At 42.2% G+C, this 16,716-nt stretch overlaps 2 protein-coding genes across 2 annotated transcripts; both read left to right on the top strand.

Moving 5' to 3' along the window:
* The first annotated feature begins 2,949 nt into the window (after positions 1–2,949).
* On the top strand, positions 2,950–4,877 carry K441DRAFT_667099 (DUF914-domain-containing protein). The gene is made up of 3 exons (XM_067649764.1): positions 2,950–3,427; positions 3,529–3,781; positions 3,879–4,877. Exons 1-3 carry the CDS (start codon positions 3,162–3,164, stop codon positions 4,602–4,604), a joined length of 1,245 nt encoding a protein of 414 aa, XP_067499259.1. The 5' UTR covers positions 2,950–3,161; the 3' UTR covers positions 4,605–4,877.
* Positions 4,878–6,320: 1,443 nt separating this feature from the next.
* On the top strand, positions 6,321–6,896 carry K441DRAFT_680808 (uncharacterized protein; the record flags this gene model as incomplete). The annotated part of the gene is made up of 1 exon (XM_067651403.1): positions 6,321–6,896. One exon carries the CDS (start codon positions 6,321–6,323, stop codon positions 6,894–6,896), a length of 576 nt encoding a protein of 191 aa, XP_067499258.1.
* Between the last annotated feature and the right edge of the window lie 9,820 nt (positions 6,897–16,716).

Genomic DNA, 16,716 nt, shown 5'->3' with positions numbered 1-16,716 from the left:
AGGAGATCATTACACTACAATGAACCCTCCTCAACGGCCAGCCGGAAAAAGTTCTAACCTAGACGGGATGCTCCACCTAATGTTGCCCTTCTTCCTTCGGACTTATCTGAATTTATCTCACCTGATAACCAGAACGAATTTCCAGTGTCAGATATCTCACTCACAACTGACAATGGGTTTAACGCTGGCCTTTTCAATACTGACCTCCTAATGTTCACCGACAGCCCAGGTAATCCGAAGAGTTCTAGTGTAATTTTTACCCCGGGGGTATGTTACCATCTGTCGATCAAGGGTCAATGCGTCGACTGAGTGACAATGTAGGTCGTCGTCGTCAGCATCGTCGTCAGCGTTTCGTCACCTACCTCATGTATATATACTCTTTTCTTTCATAGATCAATCAACACACGAGTTCTTCTTTCCTGACATCCGCGCATGGACTTCCGACCGACACCATCAAATGATCTAACAGCCGCTGCTCCCCCGGACTTGGGTCTCTCGGATTTGTTGAAGAATGATGTTCCCATGCATCAACTTGATTTGCTTGACATCGCGACTGTTGGCGATTTGTGGATGGGCCAGTCCTTGAACGACCCAACCCCAGAGTTAACCAATCAACTATCTTCACCACCATCAAAGGTTGTTTCTATTGGGGAACCTTCCCCAAACCGATCACCTGGATACCAAACTATATGTGATGTTAAATCCCAGCAAGTATCACCTGAGCAGACTATGAATTCTTCGACCCTATCATTACCGTCAATGAAGAAGTCGCCCCCAACAAGGATTTCCAAAGAGGCCCGATTGATCCTAGAGGAAAATTTTTAATCCTCACCGTACCCATCCACTCAAGATGTTTCGACTATTGCGAAACTCACTTCTCTGAAGCCGACTACAGTCAAAAACTGGTTCAACAATAGCAGAGCGCAGAGGAACCTAGGTGGTATGTATTCAAAATTATTTAAGGGGCTACTGTTAACCTATGTTAGAGAAGGAAACTGCTAAAACAGCTGTTCGACACGCAAAATTGAAAGCAAGATTATCATGTGAGGTCGATTCAGCCCAGATGAAAAGCAAAGATCCCGATACAATATCAATTGAGTCGAGATCATCCGGGAATTTCTCAACTGAGAGATATCTATCAACTCCTGTTGATGACGAGCCAGCATCAGCATGTGCGATCTTGAGTGCAACGGCCCAACCCCATCGCTGAAATATGGAACCCCAAGGATAACCGGTGGAAGATGCACAACGAATCCCTGATACTGACGAGGTGCAAAATGAGTCTGACATGGTCGACTCGGTTTCCGACACCTATGTGGCCAGCAATGCTAGCTCTTTTAAATCTTCCGCATCCGCATCCGCATCCGCATCATCTCATGCTAGTTTCTCGTACTCTCTGGGTCGCACCCCACGACGTGGTAGAAGACGATATAAAAATTCTATAAAGGAATCAAAAAATATATATCTTTCCATAAAGGAGTCCAACGAGCGATATAAAGCTAAAAGGCAAGACGCTTTGAAAACCAAAAGGCCAGCTTTCTTCTGCACATTCTGCGGAAATCCATATACGACAAGGTATGAATGGAAATGACACGAAGAGTCCGTTCATGTGACTGCAAGAACCTGAGTATGCGTCCCCAGTGGCTTTTACCCTGTGACATGGCCCTTCTGCTTGGAGACACAGCCTTCCAACGAGCACCTGTCCAATCATTCTTATCTCGAATGCGTTTAAAAGCCTGAAGAAGAACGAACGTTTACTCGTAAGGATCATTTGAAGCAGCATATCCAACGTGTACACCATAAGGGAGGCAATGGGAAGCTTAAAAACATTGAAGATATATTAAAGGAGTGGGAACGACAGGCTCCCCCTTTGGGCCTGAACGGCCCTGCATTACATTGTGGTTTCTGCGGCATGCGGTTTAGAGAATGGGAGTGCCGAGTCGCTCACGTTGCGTGGCATTTCACTCGAGGGCTGGATCTTTCTTCCTGGTGGCCAGGGCGGAAATCTAAGTGAGTGCAATTCTCGTTGATCAAAAGAAATATAGGCGTGGCGTAAACTACATCTCTTTATTTATTTCCTTTCACTTCAGTTATTCAAGTGCATACAGCTAACATCAAAAAGGCCTCAGTGGACTGGTGGAATTCGCACTTGGTAGTGCAGGTTCCTCCTAGGAGTCAAGTCAACATTCTACTGCCCCAAGGGCCAGTCCCTTCAATGGACATACTGCGCCTGCGAAAGTGTTGTTTGTGAGGATGTCTCGTGGCATAACTAGGATAACCAACTTGAACACGCCAAAGGACATTGTTACTGAGAGTGGGATCAATGTGTATATGAAGACTTTGAGGGATTTGTGGAGCATATGAAGGACTTTCACAGCATTAAGGTAGACCTTCATCAAAATAGATTTGGTAACTTACCTGATAGCTGCCAACAATTACTGAAGGCTTCTTGTCAAGTTGCTGGGAGTGCGACCAAAAGTATATGAAGACCTTGAGGGATTTGTGGAGCATATGAAGGACTCCCACAGCGTTAAGGCAGGCTCTCATCAAAAAGGATTTGATAACTTACCTGATGGGCTACCAACAATTACTCACGGCTTCTTGTCAAGATAGTCAATTGGCGTTGGAGAAGGCAAGCAGGTTTTTATTGGAGAGAACGCAGTCCGGCATTTCAAGCCATTTAACCCGTAGTTTAGACCTTACTTTTAGTCATGGTGGCGGGGGTAGCGAAATTCCGAGTTCCCACATGGCAAAAAGCAAAAACGCCATGTGGCCAACCCGGGAATCTAGAAGCGGAGCGCCCCGCAACCAAGCCGCCTTTCGACAAAGTGTCGCCGCGATCAACAACCAAGCTTTTGCACCATCCAATGAGAATGCAGCACGGACGCAGCTGCCAAGCCANCATGTTTTTTCGCCCGAATCCTTACACGGGACTGCAAAATGGGGCGTCTTTCCCCCTCTCTTGCTTCTCTTATCAGTCCAGCGACACAGTGAGCGACTTCTAGAGTTTTGCGCTCGCTTTGACTTTGAAAAGCTCCAACCCTAGTTTGCAAACATACTTTGCTGGGACAACCCTGCGAGAAGCACATGGTAGTTATTCCTAACTCCCATATTTCAATTGTGCGACCAGAGCAACGCGAAAATCACTCACGAATACTGCAATGGCTTCCCGATCGCATAACGGCGTATTGGACAAAGGCGCAGATATCGGGCCTGTAGAACAGGTCGATAAAATCCCGGTCAGACCGAAGGGCTCGTCGGCGTCGGACAGCAGCTCTGGAAATGGGCTTGCAGGACAGGCGCACGGCGTGCCTGAGTTGGTAGGCGGGAGTGGAGAAGGCAATGCAGCTACGACGGAGGAAAAGAGCAAGAGGCGCTGGTTCAATTATTTGAAGACGAGGGACTTTTGGATTGTACTATTACTAGGGTATGTTCTTCACTTATCTGCCCCCCACAAAGACGGTTCACACAACCATAAGAAATAGAATATTAGAAATTAAAAATCAGAAGTTGACACGCATTGAACAGGCAGGTCCTATCTGTGTGCATCACAAGCACAAATACCTTCTCGTCGCTTCTTTCCATGAAAGGGACCAGCATCCCTGCTTTCCAAACCTTCTTTAATTACGTTCTTCTTAATGCTGTCTACACGAGCGTCACGCTGTACCGCTACGGTTTCAAGAAGTGGGGAAAGTTGATTATGAAAGATGGATGGAGGTATTTCATCCTTGCCTTTATGGACGTTGAAGGGAATTACTTCGTAGTACTGGCGTATCGCTATGTAAGTTCGTCCTTCCATTTGATCTTATATTTTTACTAAACCACTATTCCTAATCATTCGAACCCTTTATATATAAGAAAATTAACCGGTAGCTCAGACCACCATCCTCTCTGCCCAACTGATTAACTTCTGGGCCATTGTCGTTGTTGTCGTCATTTCGCTCATCTTCCTCCACGTGCGTTACCATCTCACGCAATACGCCGGCATCCTCCTCTGCGTCGGCGGTGTGGGCATCCTCCTCGCCTCCGACCACATCACCGGGCAAAACAATTACCCGGCCTCGAACCAGCTGAAGGGCGACCTCTTCGCCCTACTCGGAGCTAGCTTCTACGGCCTCAGCAACTGCTTCGAAGAGTTCCTCGTCTCCAAGCGGCCCATGTACGAAGTAATCGGGCAGCTCGCCTTCTGGGGTATGCTGATCAACGGGACGCAAGCCGGGATCTTCGACCGCGCATCCTTCCGCAGCGCTACCTGGGACGGCCAAGTCATCGGCTACATCGTCGGCTACACGCTCGTGCTTTTCATCTTCTACTCGCTCGCCCCACTGCTGTTTCGCCTCTCGTCGGCTGCCTTCTTCAATATCTCGCTGCTGACGGGTAATTTCTGGGGCGTAGCGATCGGAGTTAAGGTCTTTGGGCTGCATATTCACTGGATGTATCCCATTGCGTTTGTGCTGATTATTGTTGGGCATGTGTTTTATTTCATGACAGAGAGTATGTTGGGCGAGGCGGAGAAGCCTTGGTTGGGTGAGGGGCAGCAGGAGGGAATTAATGGGATTGGGACTGCGCGAAGGAAAGTAGAGAATCCGAGTGTGATCGTTTGAATGTGGGTGTTTGTGGAGAGGCTTGGGCGCTTAGAATGGGTTTGATGCTGCGCCTCAGGGGGGAAACGCTTGGAAATGTGCGGCTGGGCTTGTGATTGTTGTGTTATGCGTCCTAAGTCCTAAGTCCTAAGTTCCAATTGCACTCGTTTATATCGTTAGAAATAGCCCGACTGTCTTTTCTGCGATATATCCACAGCAATTATGTTTCGAATAATATTAGTCTACCTTAGTTACTACAAGGACATATATACAAAATATATATAAACCGTGCTTATACGTCGAACGGACTCGTGTGTTCATTGATCTATGGCTTGATGGCCCAGCTGCACTGCCACTTGCACTGCCATCTGTCCGCCCAGTGGCTAACTGCAACACTTAGGACTTCAGCTAACTGCGCGACGTTTGCCCATACATTTTGTCGCCATTGCTACTCTACTTATTCGTGCGAGTGCCAAAGCTCAGAATGCTCCTAGTTCTCGGAGTGGCAGCTATAGCCTTACTAGCTATAGCTTTAAATTCTAGTAGCTCCCGATTAACTGTAGGCTGGATATAAGAATTACTGCCTTTTTTCTGTTCTAATCTGTTATTTTTTTTTAAGTTTAGGGTAGAACCTAGGGGAAAGGGGGGAGCTCTATATCCTGTATTCTCTATATAGGCTAGGGGCCAGCCCTAATAAAGGGGGGGGTAATATAAGGGTTATTTTAACCCTTACTTAGGTGTATTGCCAAGGGCCGCTTAATGGTAGCCAAGGCCGAGCCGAAGGCTAGACTTAGTACTTCCTTATAAGCACCTTAGGCTTTCAGCTCTTTCCCTCCTTATTAGTTTGTCTTTATATAAGGCTGTTACGACCTTGCGCCACCCATACGGTGGTATATATCGGAAAACAAGCCCGCAATGATATCACGTGATAAGACTTGTAGGAGAAAGCTCTTGGCAGGAATCTAACCAATTAGACAACTTTGACCGGCGGTCGAAGTTCCTTAAAATCTCTTTAACCACCTATATAGAGAATAAGCAATATATAGAGTTTCAGCTCCATAACCTTATTTTAACAGGTTATGAGCCCGGGTTCGCGCCTAATGAGCTAAATCTAATTGCTTTATTGTTAACGATAATTGCTATTATAATACCACTACGCGATGAAACACGGTAGCGTGGTCTAGCCGGCCTGTACGCACCTCAGTCACTGTCCTCGACATCAACACCAAGACTGCAAACAAGTCGACTGCGCCGCGTGGCTGCCTTTGTTGACCTCCTACTGCGGCTTTGAGTTCTCAGCCGGGTTCCGCCACAAAATGGCGGATGCCTCGAAGCGTCGAATTGGAGTCTTCCAGCTTGATCTAGCGAGCGACTGCGCCCGCAATTCCGACGCCTTGATTGGTTGTTCCTCACCATCTTGGCCCTTCTGGCTTTTAGCACCAGCCTCCATGAACTTGAAAACTATTTCTGGCGACTACACAGCTGGGGGCAATCGCTTTATGCCACTATGTATGCTAAGGAATCGTCGCATTTACGCCTACAACTCATTAGCTATAAGAATGGGTCGCACCTCCACTCTAAGTCTTCTCATCATCAGAACACACAATTTGAACACCTTTCCTACACTCTAAAGTCTTTTCATACCGTCTCAGCACTACAAACACTCGCTGCTCCAACACTTCCAACTAGCAATACCACCGCTCTTACATTTTCGTATACATCTCCAATTACCTCACCATGCATCACTTCACCACCATCTCCCTCACCATCGCCGCCTCTCTCCTCGGCCTCACATCCGCCCTCCCAGCCCAAGAGCGCCGCTCCTGCCAATACACCTACCCAACATCCATGTACCAGCTCACCCCCTACGGCAACACCGCCCAACCCGCCTCAGCCGACTTCTGCATCTACACCGCCCGCGTCCAATACGCCCACTTCGCCAACATCCCCGCCACTGCGCAGGGCGCCTGCCAGCTCGAATTCGCCTTCCCGGCCGGCTACAAAGTAGCGGGTGACCGCTCCCGCCAGGTCAATGTGTGGAAGACGGCCAAGCCCATCACCGCCACCGACACCTGGGGCACCGCGCCCAAGCCGACCACGTTATTCGGCACGGTGACTCTAGACAGCGATCCCAAGAGCGCGAAGACGATTGTCGTTAATAGCGGCGCGTGTGCGGAGATGAGGGATTTTGAGTTCACGGTTGCGGAGAATGGGAATGGGGTTGGTGGGACGGTTGTGTATCAGCAGCGGAATCCGGGGGAGAATGCGACGATTGCGGCTGCGGCTGGGATGCGCATTTCGTATGGTTGTTAGGAGATCGTTCGATTGACTTGACGGCATCTTGGTGGTAGCATTTGTTTGGAGCGTTGCTTGCATAGCGAGGTGGCGCTTTGGTTGATGCTGGAGGTTTTGTTTTGCTTTTAGAGGATTAAGGAGTCAGGATTGGGATTTTAAGCATAATCGCATCTAGAATTGTTTAGTGTTAATCGTAATAAAATTCTCTGTCTGAAAACTAGTACGCACCGTTGATACCATGTTTGTGAGGCCAGTGAGTGAGGTGCATCAAACTCCAAACAACACTTCCATTTTTCAATCACAGCATCGGTGGACTGCGTTTAGGATTTCTCGCCTCGATACCTATACATTGATAAGTGATATTTCTAAAACGGCGTCATTCAGGCAGGCCTTTCACCAGCAACAACACTAGCACCAAAGTCTATATTGGCGTCCTTGAATATTATACCCATATTCACAAGACCTCTTTCTCCCTCTCTCTCTAATCGCATAATGATAGCCAGCCGCAAGTATCCCCAAAATACACACGCAACCGGTCCCGGTGGTCTAGTGGTGAGATTACCAGGTGCACTACGTCGGCATGGNCATCCGATCAGTTCGTGCGTAGGTGCGAATCCTACAGGGGTTACCACATTTCTCGCGGAAGATCGAAAGGCTCTCTTAGGGGCCCTGGGGTTTTTCTTGGGTTTTTCCTTAGGACGGATAGTCGTATTAGAGGGGGGGTGCGAGTCCCATGGTGAGCTAAGCTTCTGGTCTCAGTGGCGCTATCTTCGGTGAATATCACTCACTAGAGGGTGTTCCTGTGTTAAATTAACATCTATCTACCGACCTCTTAGAGGTGTCGGCACTATAACTATTCGGCTGCGTGCGCCAGTACTGTACGTAGTATAATACAAATCGGACAACGTAGGTGATAACGTCGCACCCCAGGAAGCGAGCCACCCCCCCAAGCGAGCCACTTGCACCTAGACTTCTATGTATTAATAATAAACTCCACAACGCCTATAAATTAAATCTAAATAGCCCAAATTAAAGCGACTGCGCTTCTTATTACAGAAGAAAACGACTTGGAAGTTTTCGAGCACGCTATAGGCGTGATATTGCACCTGGCGTCGGCCAATTATATGGCTTACCCCCACATTCCTCCGAGGCCCCCTTCCAGATCAATATACTATCAAAATAAGTATTTATAGGCTGGGGGTTACACCTAAAGACGTACACAAAGGACGCCTAATCTTAGTCATATTCACTGGGGTTTAATACTACTTTAGTATATAAAGCAACGTCAGGGTAGGCGAAAATCTAATCTTATCTCGATCCGATTGATAATCAATGATCGATACGATATTTCGTATCGATCAAAGTATCATGATATTTTCTTTGCATTCCCCCTATAGCCCCACCAATATAGGTCTATATTTTATAAATGGAGGCCTATTTTATAGCTCTGCTCTAGGGCTATAAAATAAGCCCTTATTTATATAATTTAGGGCTGTTTTGGTAGAGTTATTGGGGGTGTGTTTACTATCGGTCGCAAAATATTGGTAACTCGCCCAGAGCCGAACATCGCGCATCTCCCACTCTATCAAAACAATACACCCTTAATAGCCCCACTAGTATAGCTCTGCTTTAAAACTATAAAATATATCCTTATTTATATAATTTAGAGCTATTTTAGTAGAGTTAATATAAGGTATTAGCTTATATACGCGACCGGCTTATATATAGTTTTCCTTACTAAAATATACCAAAATATACTAAAATACACCTTTTTCTACCATCTATAACTCTATAATCTTTCTATAAAATTTTATAAAAATAAAAATATAACCTATTTAATATTAAAACAATAATTTTATATAAAAAAAAAGTAATATTTATAATATATATATATTTAATATTAAGTTAAAAAGTACTTTTTTAATAAAACTTAAAATTATTAAAATTATTAATACTGAAGTTATTATATAGCTATATATTATATTTTTTTTATATATGTTTGTACCAATTTAATGGTACAAGTGAGTCGTGTCTAGGGGCACGAAATACGTATAGTATCGTATGCTCATTTAGACGGTGGTGACTGTCGATTNTATAAAGCAGACTACGTAGTCTATATACTAATGCGCCTCCCCCCTGATTAGTTAGTGCTTTAGAAGTGCACCAGACGCGTAAGCGGGGGGTTGGTGCACCAAACGCGTAAACGCGTACTCGGCGTACCGAGCGCGTAAGCACGCGGTTGGTATAACAGGTGCTATAATTATATACTAGCGGTACTTGGAAAATGAAACCACTTATGTATAGCCTCTGTAATTGTCTTAATAGAATTATAAAACACATAAGAAAATATATAGGAAATCCCTCCTAAGGTGCCTTCTAGGTTGCCTTCCAAATAGTGCTCTAAGCTGGCTGTAAGTCCTGCTTACGGTCCGTAAAATAAACTGTACGGCCTTTTAACGGGCCGTGAATGCACTATACGGCCTTCTGACGGGCCGTGGCTAAACCATAAATACTCCGTTAGTCTCGCTCTACCCATTCTATGACCTTTAGGTTAAGCTTATTTGTATTAATTAGGGTTTTAAGAGCTTAATACGGCTTTGCCTTAGTTATGGCGTCTACTAGGTTATCTCCACTGCTAATCTATTTAACCTCCGTAATCTCACGTCGTTCGTAGGCCTAATATAAGCACATTAGGTTGACTATAAGCCTCTTCTCTTATGTCGTACCTAGTTTAACTAGGCAGTTATAAAGGGACTTTAAATCGGTGCATAAAACCAGGGGTAACTGCTTTAGTTATAGAATCTTCTAGACCGTTAATTTAATTGCGGCTGCTATATTAAATTTATAAGCTAGTATATATAGTTTAGAAGCTAGTATACTACGGGTTACTTGTTTATACTTAATTAAAGACTAATATAGTATATTTACGTTCTAATTATAGTCCATAAGTATAATTATAAAGCCGATTTATAATAATAGGTCTTTATTATTAATAAAGGAGGTATCCGTAAATGCTAGTAAGCTAAGGGAACTTAGGTCTAGTAGTACAAAAGTAAGTCCCCTTACTATATTATTAATTTGCCACTAAATACGCTTATTAAGCTGCTTAATATTTTCTTCTTATAGATCTACTACCTGGGCCATAAAGGATAAGTTATAGGCAGATTTGGGTTAGCAGACTATAGCAATATAGGCGCCTCTTATACGCTATACAGCGTATTAGTCCTTTATATTTACGGTCTTATAGGTCTCTTCGCGGGAACTAGTAAGGTCCGTAGGCTTTACTATAATAAGCTTTAGGTTTTAAGCTTAGCGTTCCTAGGTTAGCTAGATTAAGTTGCCCTTTTATATAATTAAGCCTCCGTTAAACTTAATTAGAGTCTACTTAGTTAACTACTCTTACGGCTTTACCAGAAACTTAGCTTCTTACAGTTTAGTCTCTTTAGCGTCCGCAAATGTCCGGTCTACTAAGAAGAGGGTATTATCTATTTAGAGTCTAATAATACTAAGGCTGTTTAATGGGCTGTATAGGAGGTAAGGGTTATAGGTCAACTGTTCCATTTTAAGTTTACTAACGTGGTGCTAGTAGTATATCTTAAACTAATAATTTCCGGCTTCTGGTACTCCGTAAAGAGGTTTTATAACCCATAAAATTATTCCTAGTTATAGGTTAAGCTTATAAGGTAGTTATATAAAGATATCCCTGCTTAGGTAGGTATTAGACTATATATAGGCTTATAAGATATCCCATAAGTAAAGGGCTACGGATTTAGTTTACTATAGTCTAGGCGTAAGTGCGAGTATAATCCGTTAACTAACCCGTTAAATTGTAGGCGATTGCGTAAGGATTAGGTCCTTTCCCTAGTTGTTATAAGCTTATATAATAAGCCTTAATTTCTTAAAGGCTTTATTAGTACTAGGGTGCTTAATCTTATTAATAAAGCGTAAGTTAAATATACGGACGCCTTGCGGAACGTCTCTCTCCGTTATAATTATAAAGACACCCTTTTTAAGTAGTCCGTTAATCTCTTTACGCCATAAGTCCGTAAAAGGGGTTTCCTATACTAGAACTAATATATCTATAGGCGGAGATTGCTTTGCGGATGTACCTATAGAGGTTAGGTAGTTCTCTATTACGGGATTCTTATAGGGGCGTCCTCGGCCACGCTTTACGGTAGGTTTAGTAGGTTTAGTAGGTTTCTAGGGGACCTCTAGGGTAGGTAAGGGTGCCTCTAGTTTATCTAATTCGGCAGTCATTTCTAGTTTATTTAGTTCGGCGGTTGCTTCTAGTTCGTCTAGCTTAACGTCATAGGTGTTTTTAGACCGAAAATAGGGTTTTACGGACGTGCTTCTAAAGCTTATTGGTCTGCTAGGGAGCTGTATATAGTAAGTCTCGTCTTCTACGGCTAGTAAACGGTAAGGTCCAGTCCAATTACCACTTTCCCGCCATATAAGGACTTTAGAGTTAAGCGGGAGGTTATATACTGGGGTTATATTAGGTCCGTTGCGGTAGTATAAAGCATTATTAATAGTTTATTTAGCCCGTAATTTAACTATTTCGGCTATTACCTTCCGTATTATAGCTGCTTGATCCGTAACAGACGGGGTAAGAAGGTCCAGTTTGCTTATCCTTAGGTAGGCTCCATAGACTAAGAGGGTAGGTACCAGTCCGTTAGGGCTAGCGGTATTATTAACGGCTTTTACAGCCATCTATAAAGCCAGTTCTTTTTAGATATTCTTATACTTGTCTATAATAATCTAGTAAGCTCTCTATAAAGCTAGGTAAGCTCACTTAATAAGTCTAACGGACTAGTGCGCCTTAACTGGAACGGCTTTTGTTAAAATAGCCATGGCTATAACGTACTGTTGGAATTCCTTACTAATAAAGTTCCTACTAGCGTCGTGGGTAATATACTCAGGGGGTTTAAGGTATATATTAATCTAGCAAGTCCATAAAATATCCTAAGTATATTTTACGGATATATTTTGCAACTAACGGGCGGCTTAGTAGCGGGTTACCTCGTTAATTATGTATAATACTAGGCTGCCGTTAATATATATAATGTCTACGTATACTAAATGGTTAAAGTTAAGGTCCTTATAAAGGGTGAACTTAAATCGGCCTAGAGAATGTCCGTATTTCTGGCAAAAGGAGCAGTATTTAGTTAGGTAATTAACTGCCTTCCTGTCGACGTTGTCGTGTCTAAAGCGTTTAAGGACTCTATATAGCTTTTCGGCTAATAAGTAGCCGAAACGGCGGTGCAGACAGTGAATCTCCGTACTAGTAAGGTAGCACGGGTTATAGTCAAAAGATTCCTAAATATAGGTCCGTAAAGTCTCTCCCTATATAAGAAACGGGTATCTAAATCGTCGTATAATTAGTAGGGTAATATACTTACTTCCTAGGGCAGTTGCGGGGCCGATTAAGGTGTCCGTAATATTGTTATAGTAAACCTATAACCTGTCTATGTCCGTAAGGCAAAGTAAGAAAGGGGTATCCGCTTTTACTATATGGAAGTTAACTAGGCCAATTAGGGTCTTAACTGCAACTAATCTAATTAATGCGGTTAAACTAATGCTAAATTGGACGTTTACGGCCCCAGCTTATATAGTGTTAATGTCCATATTATTATTTACGGTAGTCTTATATATAAGGTATTGTCCGTAACCTATAGTAGACTTCTTAAAGGCACCTATATCGATTATAACGCCATAGAATTCTTTAGGGGTATAGCGTTCTGTAGTAATATATGCAAATAGGTCCTATTCGCGGTCTATAATATCCATAATAGGTCCAACGGGTATACTTATAGGCCAGTTTTTAGGTGTAATTAAGTGTATAAAGGAGCGGTTAGCTAATACGGTTATAGTATTAAAGGCTTAACTGTCCGTAAAAGGTCTAAAAGTAGTTAGGAATGTCTTTAAGGTCTCCTATTCCTAAGCGTTTAAGTTAAAGTCAATTATAAGGGCTTTTATTAACTCGTTAGGGGGCTCCTCTACTTCCTCTCCTTTATATTTTAAAATGAACTAGTTAATCTGGTTATTAAGTCTCTTCTTAGACTTATTACGTTCTTTCTAGGTATGCCTTATAGACTAACATCCTTCCTTGCCGCATATAAAGCACTTCTGGCTAGTTCGTCTGCGTAGATATGCTTTTGTATAGGGGTTACTGCGGGGGTTACAGGTGGGGTTTGGTCGGTACGGGTACTACTAGCGGTAGCGGCGGTCCGTAAAATAGGCTTCTAAGTCTATTTGCGGATATTAAATATCCGTAGCGAAGGCTTAAGTGCTGCTTAGTGGGTTTAAGACTTCGTATATTATAATAGAGGAGCGTAGGTTATTAATAAGGCCAGCTAAGGTGTCTATAGGCTTATAATAGGCGTACTTATAGGGCTCTACTTCCTAGTAAGCCGTAATAAGTTTATTATATAGGAAGTCGTTTATTCGAAGCTTGGCGTTAAGGCTATGCTATAGGTGCCGGAGGTCTTTAATAAGGATTTATAGACACTCTATAGTCGATTTTTCGGTGTTCTTGTTAATTATGGTCTATAGCTTAGTCGCATTCCATTAGGTAAGGATATTATACCTATATTCCGGTCCTTTAAAGTAGTTATGGGTAGCTTTATATAGCTTATTAAAGGGGACACCAAGGGGGTTGCTCTTAAGGTTGGTGTAATAGTAGTTAAGTGCTAGGCCGTATAGCATAGTAGAGTAGGCTTGGCTAAACTCTTATTTAGGAATATTAGCCTTCTAATAGAGGTCTATAAAAATGGTTAGTTTAAAGTTAAAGTTATTGTTTTTACCGCTGTACTTAGATTCGTCGGTATAGAGCTTAGCTAGGTTAGCTAGTTCCTTGCCATAGGTCTTTACTTAGGTAAGTTGCGGGTCTATAGCTTGTAGATCTATAGCTTACGGATATGTGGCTTGTGGATCTGTAGCTTGCGGATATATGGCTTGCGGATCTATAGCTTGCGGATATGTGGCTTGCGGATCTGTAGCTTGCGGACATGTAGTTTGCGGATCTGTGGCTTAAGCAGCGAAAGTGTTTTAGTCCGTATTTTGGTTTACAGGGGTATTACGGTCCGTAACTTAGGTACTAGGTATACTCTAGCCCGTAAAATTAATTCTAAAGGCGTTTGGGTCTGTAAAACAAATTTAGTTAAGTGGGTTAGGTATAAGGCTAGCGATTATATTAAGTTTGGAAGAAGTAAAGAGTTCCTTAGTAGTATTAAACTGGTCTAGGATTTCTTCCTTAGTTTATTCCATTTGGTCCTCCTTATATATTGCATTATATAAAGACCGTATAATAGTAACGTGTTTGTTTTTTTAACCCATACGCCGTGGTTACAGAGGAAGGTTTATAGGTTACGGATGGTTATAAGGCTATAGGCCTTAAAAGTAGCTTCCGTAAAGTCCGCAAAGTCTTCCTTATATTGCTCCTACATGTCATCGTTTATAGGCTTAAAGTATCCGTATTTAAGGAGTTTGAATTAAATATAGTCGTTAACGTCGTTTATAGACGTAAGGTTAACTCCTTAACTTCACTTTTTTTTAACCTTTGCTGACTTACTTGCTAATATCTGCTATACTGTGTAGTATTGTACGTAGCGGGTAGAAGGGTCTTATAGTGGTCCGTAAAGGCGGATAATAGGTCCGTAAGGGTTTATAGGAGGGTAGGGGGTTTCTATAAGGGCTTGTAACGGTCCATAAAGGTAATTAATAGGTCCGTAGCGGTTTATAGAAGGGTAAGAGGTCTCCGTAAGGGGTCTAGGGGAGGTATAGTAAGGATAGGGGTTCAAGGTTTAAGGGTAGGGGGTTCCTGTATAGGTCTGTATTCGTGTCTATTATACTTCTAGTAAACTATACTAAGACTTAAATAAGTATACAGAGTTAGTAATAGGTCCGTAATCCCCAACTTCCGACCTTCTAGCAGGTTATACTAGGATATAAATAGGTAGTTGCTGTTAAGTATTGCTCGGGGGGAGGTGTTAAGTAATTGCTGATCTGTGCGCGCTTACTAATTAGTGTTTGTACTAATTTAATGGTATAAGTAAGTTGTGTCTAGGGGCACGAAATACGTATAGTATCGTATGCTCATTTAGACGGTGGTGACTGTCAATTGTATAAAGCAGACTACGTAGTCTATATACTGATGCGCCTCCCCCCTAATTAGTTAGTGCTTTAGAAGTGCACCAGACGCGTAAGTGGGTGGTTGGTGCACCAAACGCGTAAACGCGTACTCGGCGTACCGAGCGCGTAAGCACGCGGTTGGTACGATAGGTGCTGTAATTATACAATATAAAATTATAATTTTAGTATTAGATAAGTTATGTTTTAATTTTTATAAAAATTTATTAAAAGTTTATAAAGTTATAGGTAGTAGAAAAAGGGGTATTTTGGTATATTTTAGTAAGGAAAAATGCGTACGAGCCGGTCGCGTACACAAGCTAATACCCCATATTAACTCTACTAAAATAGCTTTAAATTATATAAATAAGGGCTTATTTTATAGTTTTAGAGTAGAGCTATAAAATAAGCCCCTATTTATATAATTTAGAGCTATATTGGTTGGGCTATTGGGGGTGTATTATTTTGGTAGGGGTTTATCGAAAAAATCAATCGATATGATATGATATGATATGATATCGCGTATCGTATCAATCTAATCGATAATGATTTTCGCCCACCCTGAGCAACGTTAAGCTCTGGTAGAGATATCCCTTCTGTCGGACGGATAAGTCACTTATAAGAACTCTGTCGATTGAAGCTGGCTCTAGAAGCTCTCTATATACATGACGTTGGGGCAAAAGACTGACGACGATACTGACGACGACACTGACAACGATTTGGAACTACTACTCAATCGCCACCAGGTCTACATTGCCACTTAGTCGGTAATAGGTAATGAATAGGTAATAGAAAATAGATAGTAAGACATACAATGGCAAGAAATAGGGCGTGAGCTATAAGGTGGTACTTGACAGTGACCTCAACGTTTAACACACCCCCCTAGCTGCTTAGTCTTAACTGAGCAGCTGAATAAAAAATAAAAAGTCATGATACCAATTTGGTGTTAAGTTAAAGAAATCCCCCATAGAGTTACCTTGTTAAAATATTATCCAAATTAAATTAAATTAGATCCTTAGTATTAACGAGATTTAATTATTAAATAAACGCCTTATGCTTCTAACACGGTAGGGCCTTTATTAAGCTGTCTGCGACTATAGCAGTGGTAGGTGTCCAATTAATTCTAATTTAACTATTACGTACTTCTTAGTATAGCCAGTGGCAGTGTATATTAACGTGTTAAAGTTTTATAGATAGCTCTTATCCGTCCTTTATAAGCAGTCTAATTATCTATAGATTATTATAGCTAATTATTTATTCCTTATCTAAGGATAATTTAATTTCCTTAAAGAAGCGACTCTACTAAATTAACTTAGTTCCTATATAGGATAGAGCTATAAGTTCTGCCTCTATACTTAACTTTATTACTAGCGTCTGCTTTATAGAGCGCTAATTAATTACTCCTCCAAATAAGGTAAATAAATATCCTTCTATACTACGTCTGCTTATTAAATTATCTCTAAACACCGCGTCGCTTACCCCCATAAAGGCTTAACTTCCTATATTTTGTCCTAAGTATTTAATCGCTAAAGTCCTATTCTAATATAGGTATGCGATCGCTCGTTGAGCTACGGCGTTGTAAAGAGGTAAGGGGTTTTATAGGAACTCTAATAGCTTGCTTAAAGCTCTAGCTGCATCAGGTCTTATAATATAGGTTATATAAAGTAGTAATCTAACCATCCTTTAGTAGACGTAGATCTCCTACTTTAAA

This window comes from Cenococcum geophilum (genome assembly GCF_001692895.1).
Source record: "Cenococcum geophilum 1.58 unplaced genomic scaffold K441scaffold_53, whole genome shotgun sequence".
Lineage (NCBI taxonomy): Eukaryota > Fungi > Ascomycota > Dothideomycetes > Gloniales > Gloniaceae > Cenococcum > Cenococcum geophilum.
The sequence above is the reverse complement of the archived record's forward strand: the minus strand, read 5'-3'. Positions and strand labels throughout refer to the sequence as shown.

Bases quoted from the DNA above. Each gene is read 5' to 3' on its own strand.
- K441DRAFT_667099 (XM_067649764.1), top strand. From the start codon at position 3,162: ATGGCTTCCCGATCGCATAACGGCGTATTGGACAAAGGCGCAGATATC. The intron at 3,428-3,528 runs GTATGTTCTTCA...CGCATTGAACAG, and splicing joins TGGATTGTACTATTACTAGG to GCAGGTCCTATCTGTGTGCA. The intron at 3,782-3,878 runs GTAAGTTCGTCC...CCGGTAGCTCAG, and splicing joins TAGTACTGGCGTATCGCTAT to ACCACCATCCTCTCTGCCCA.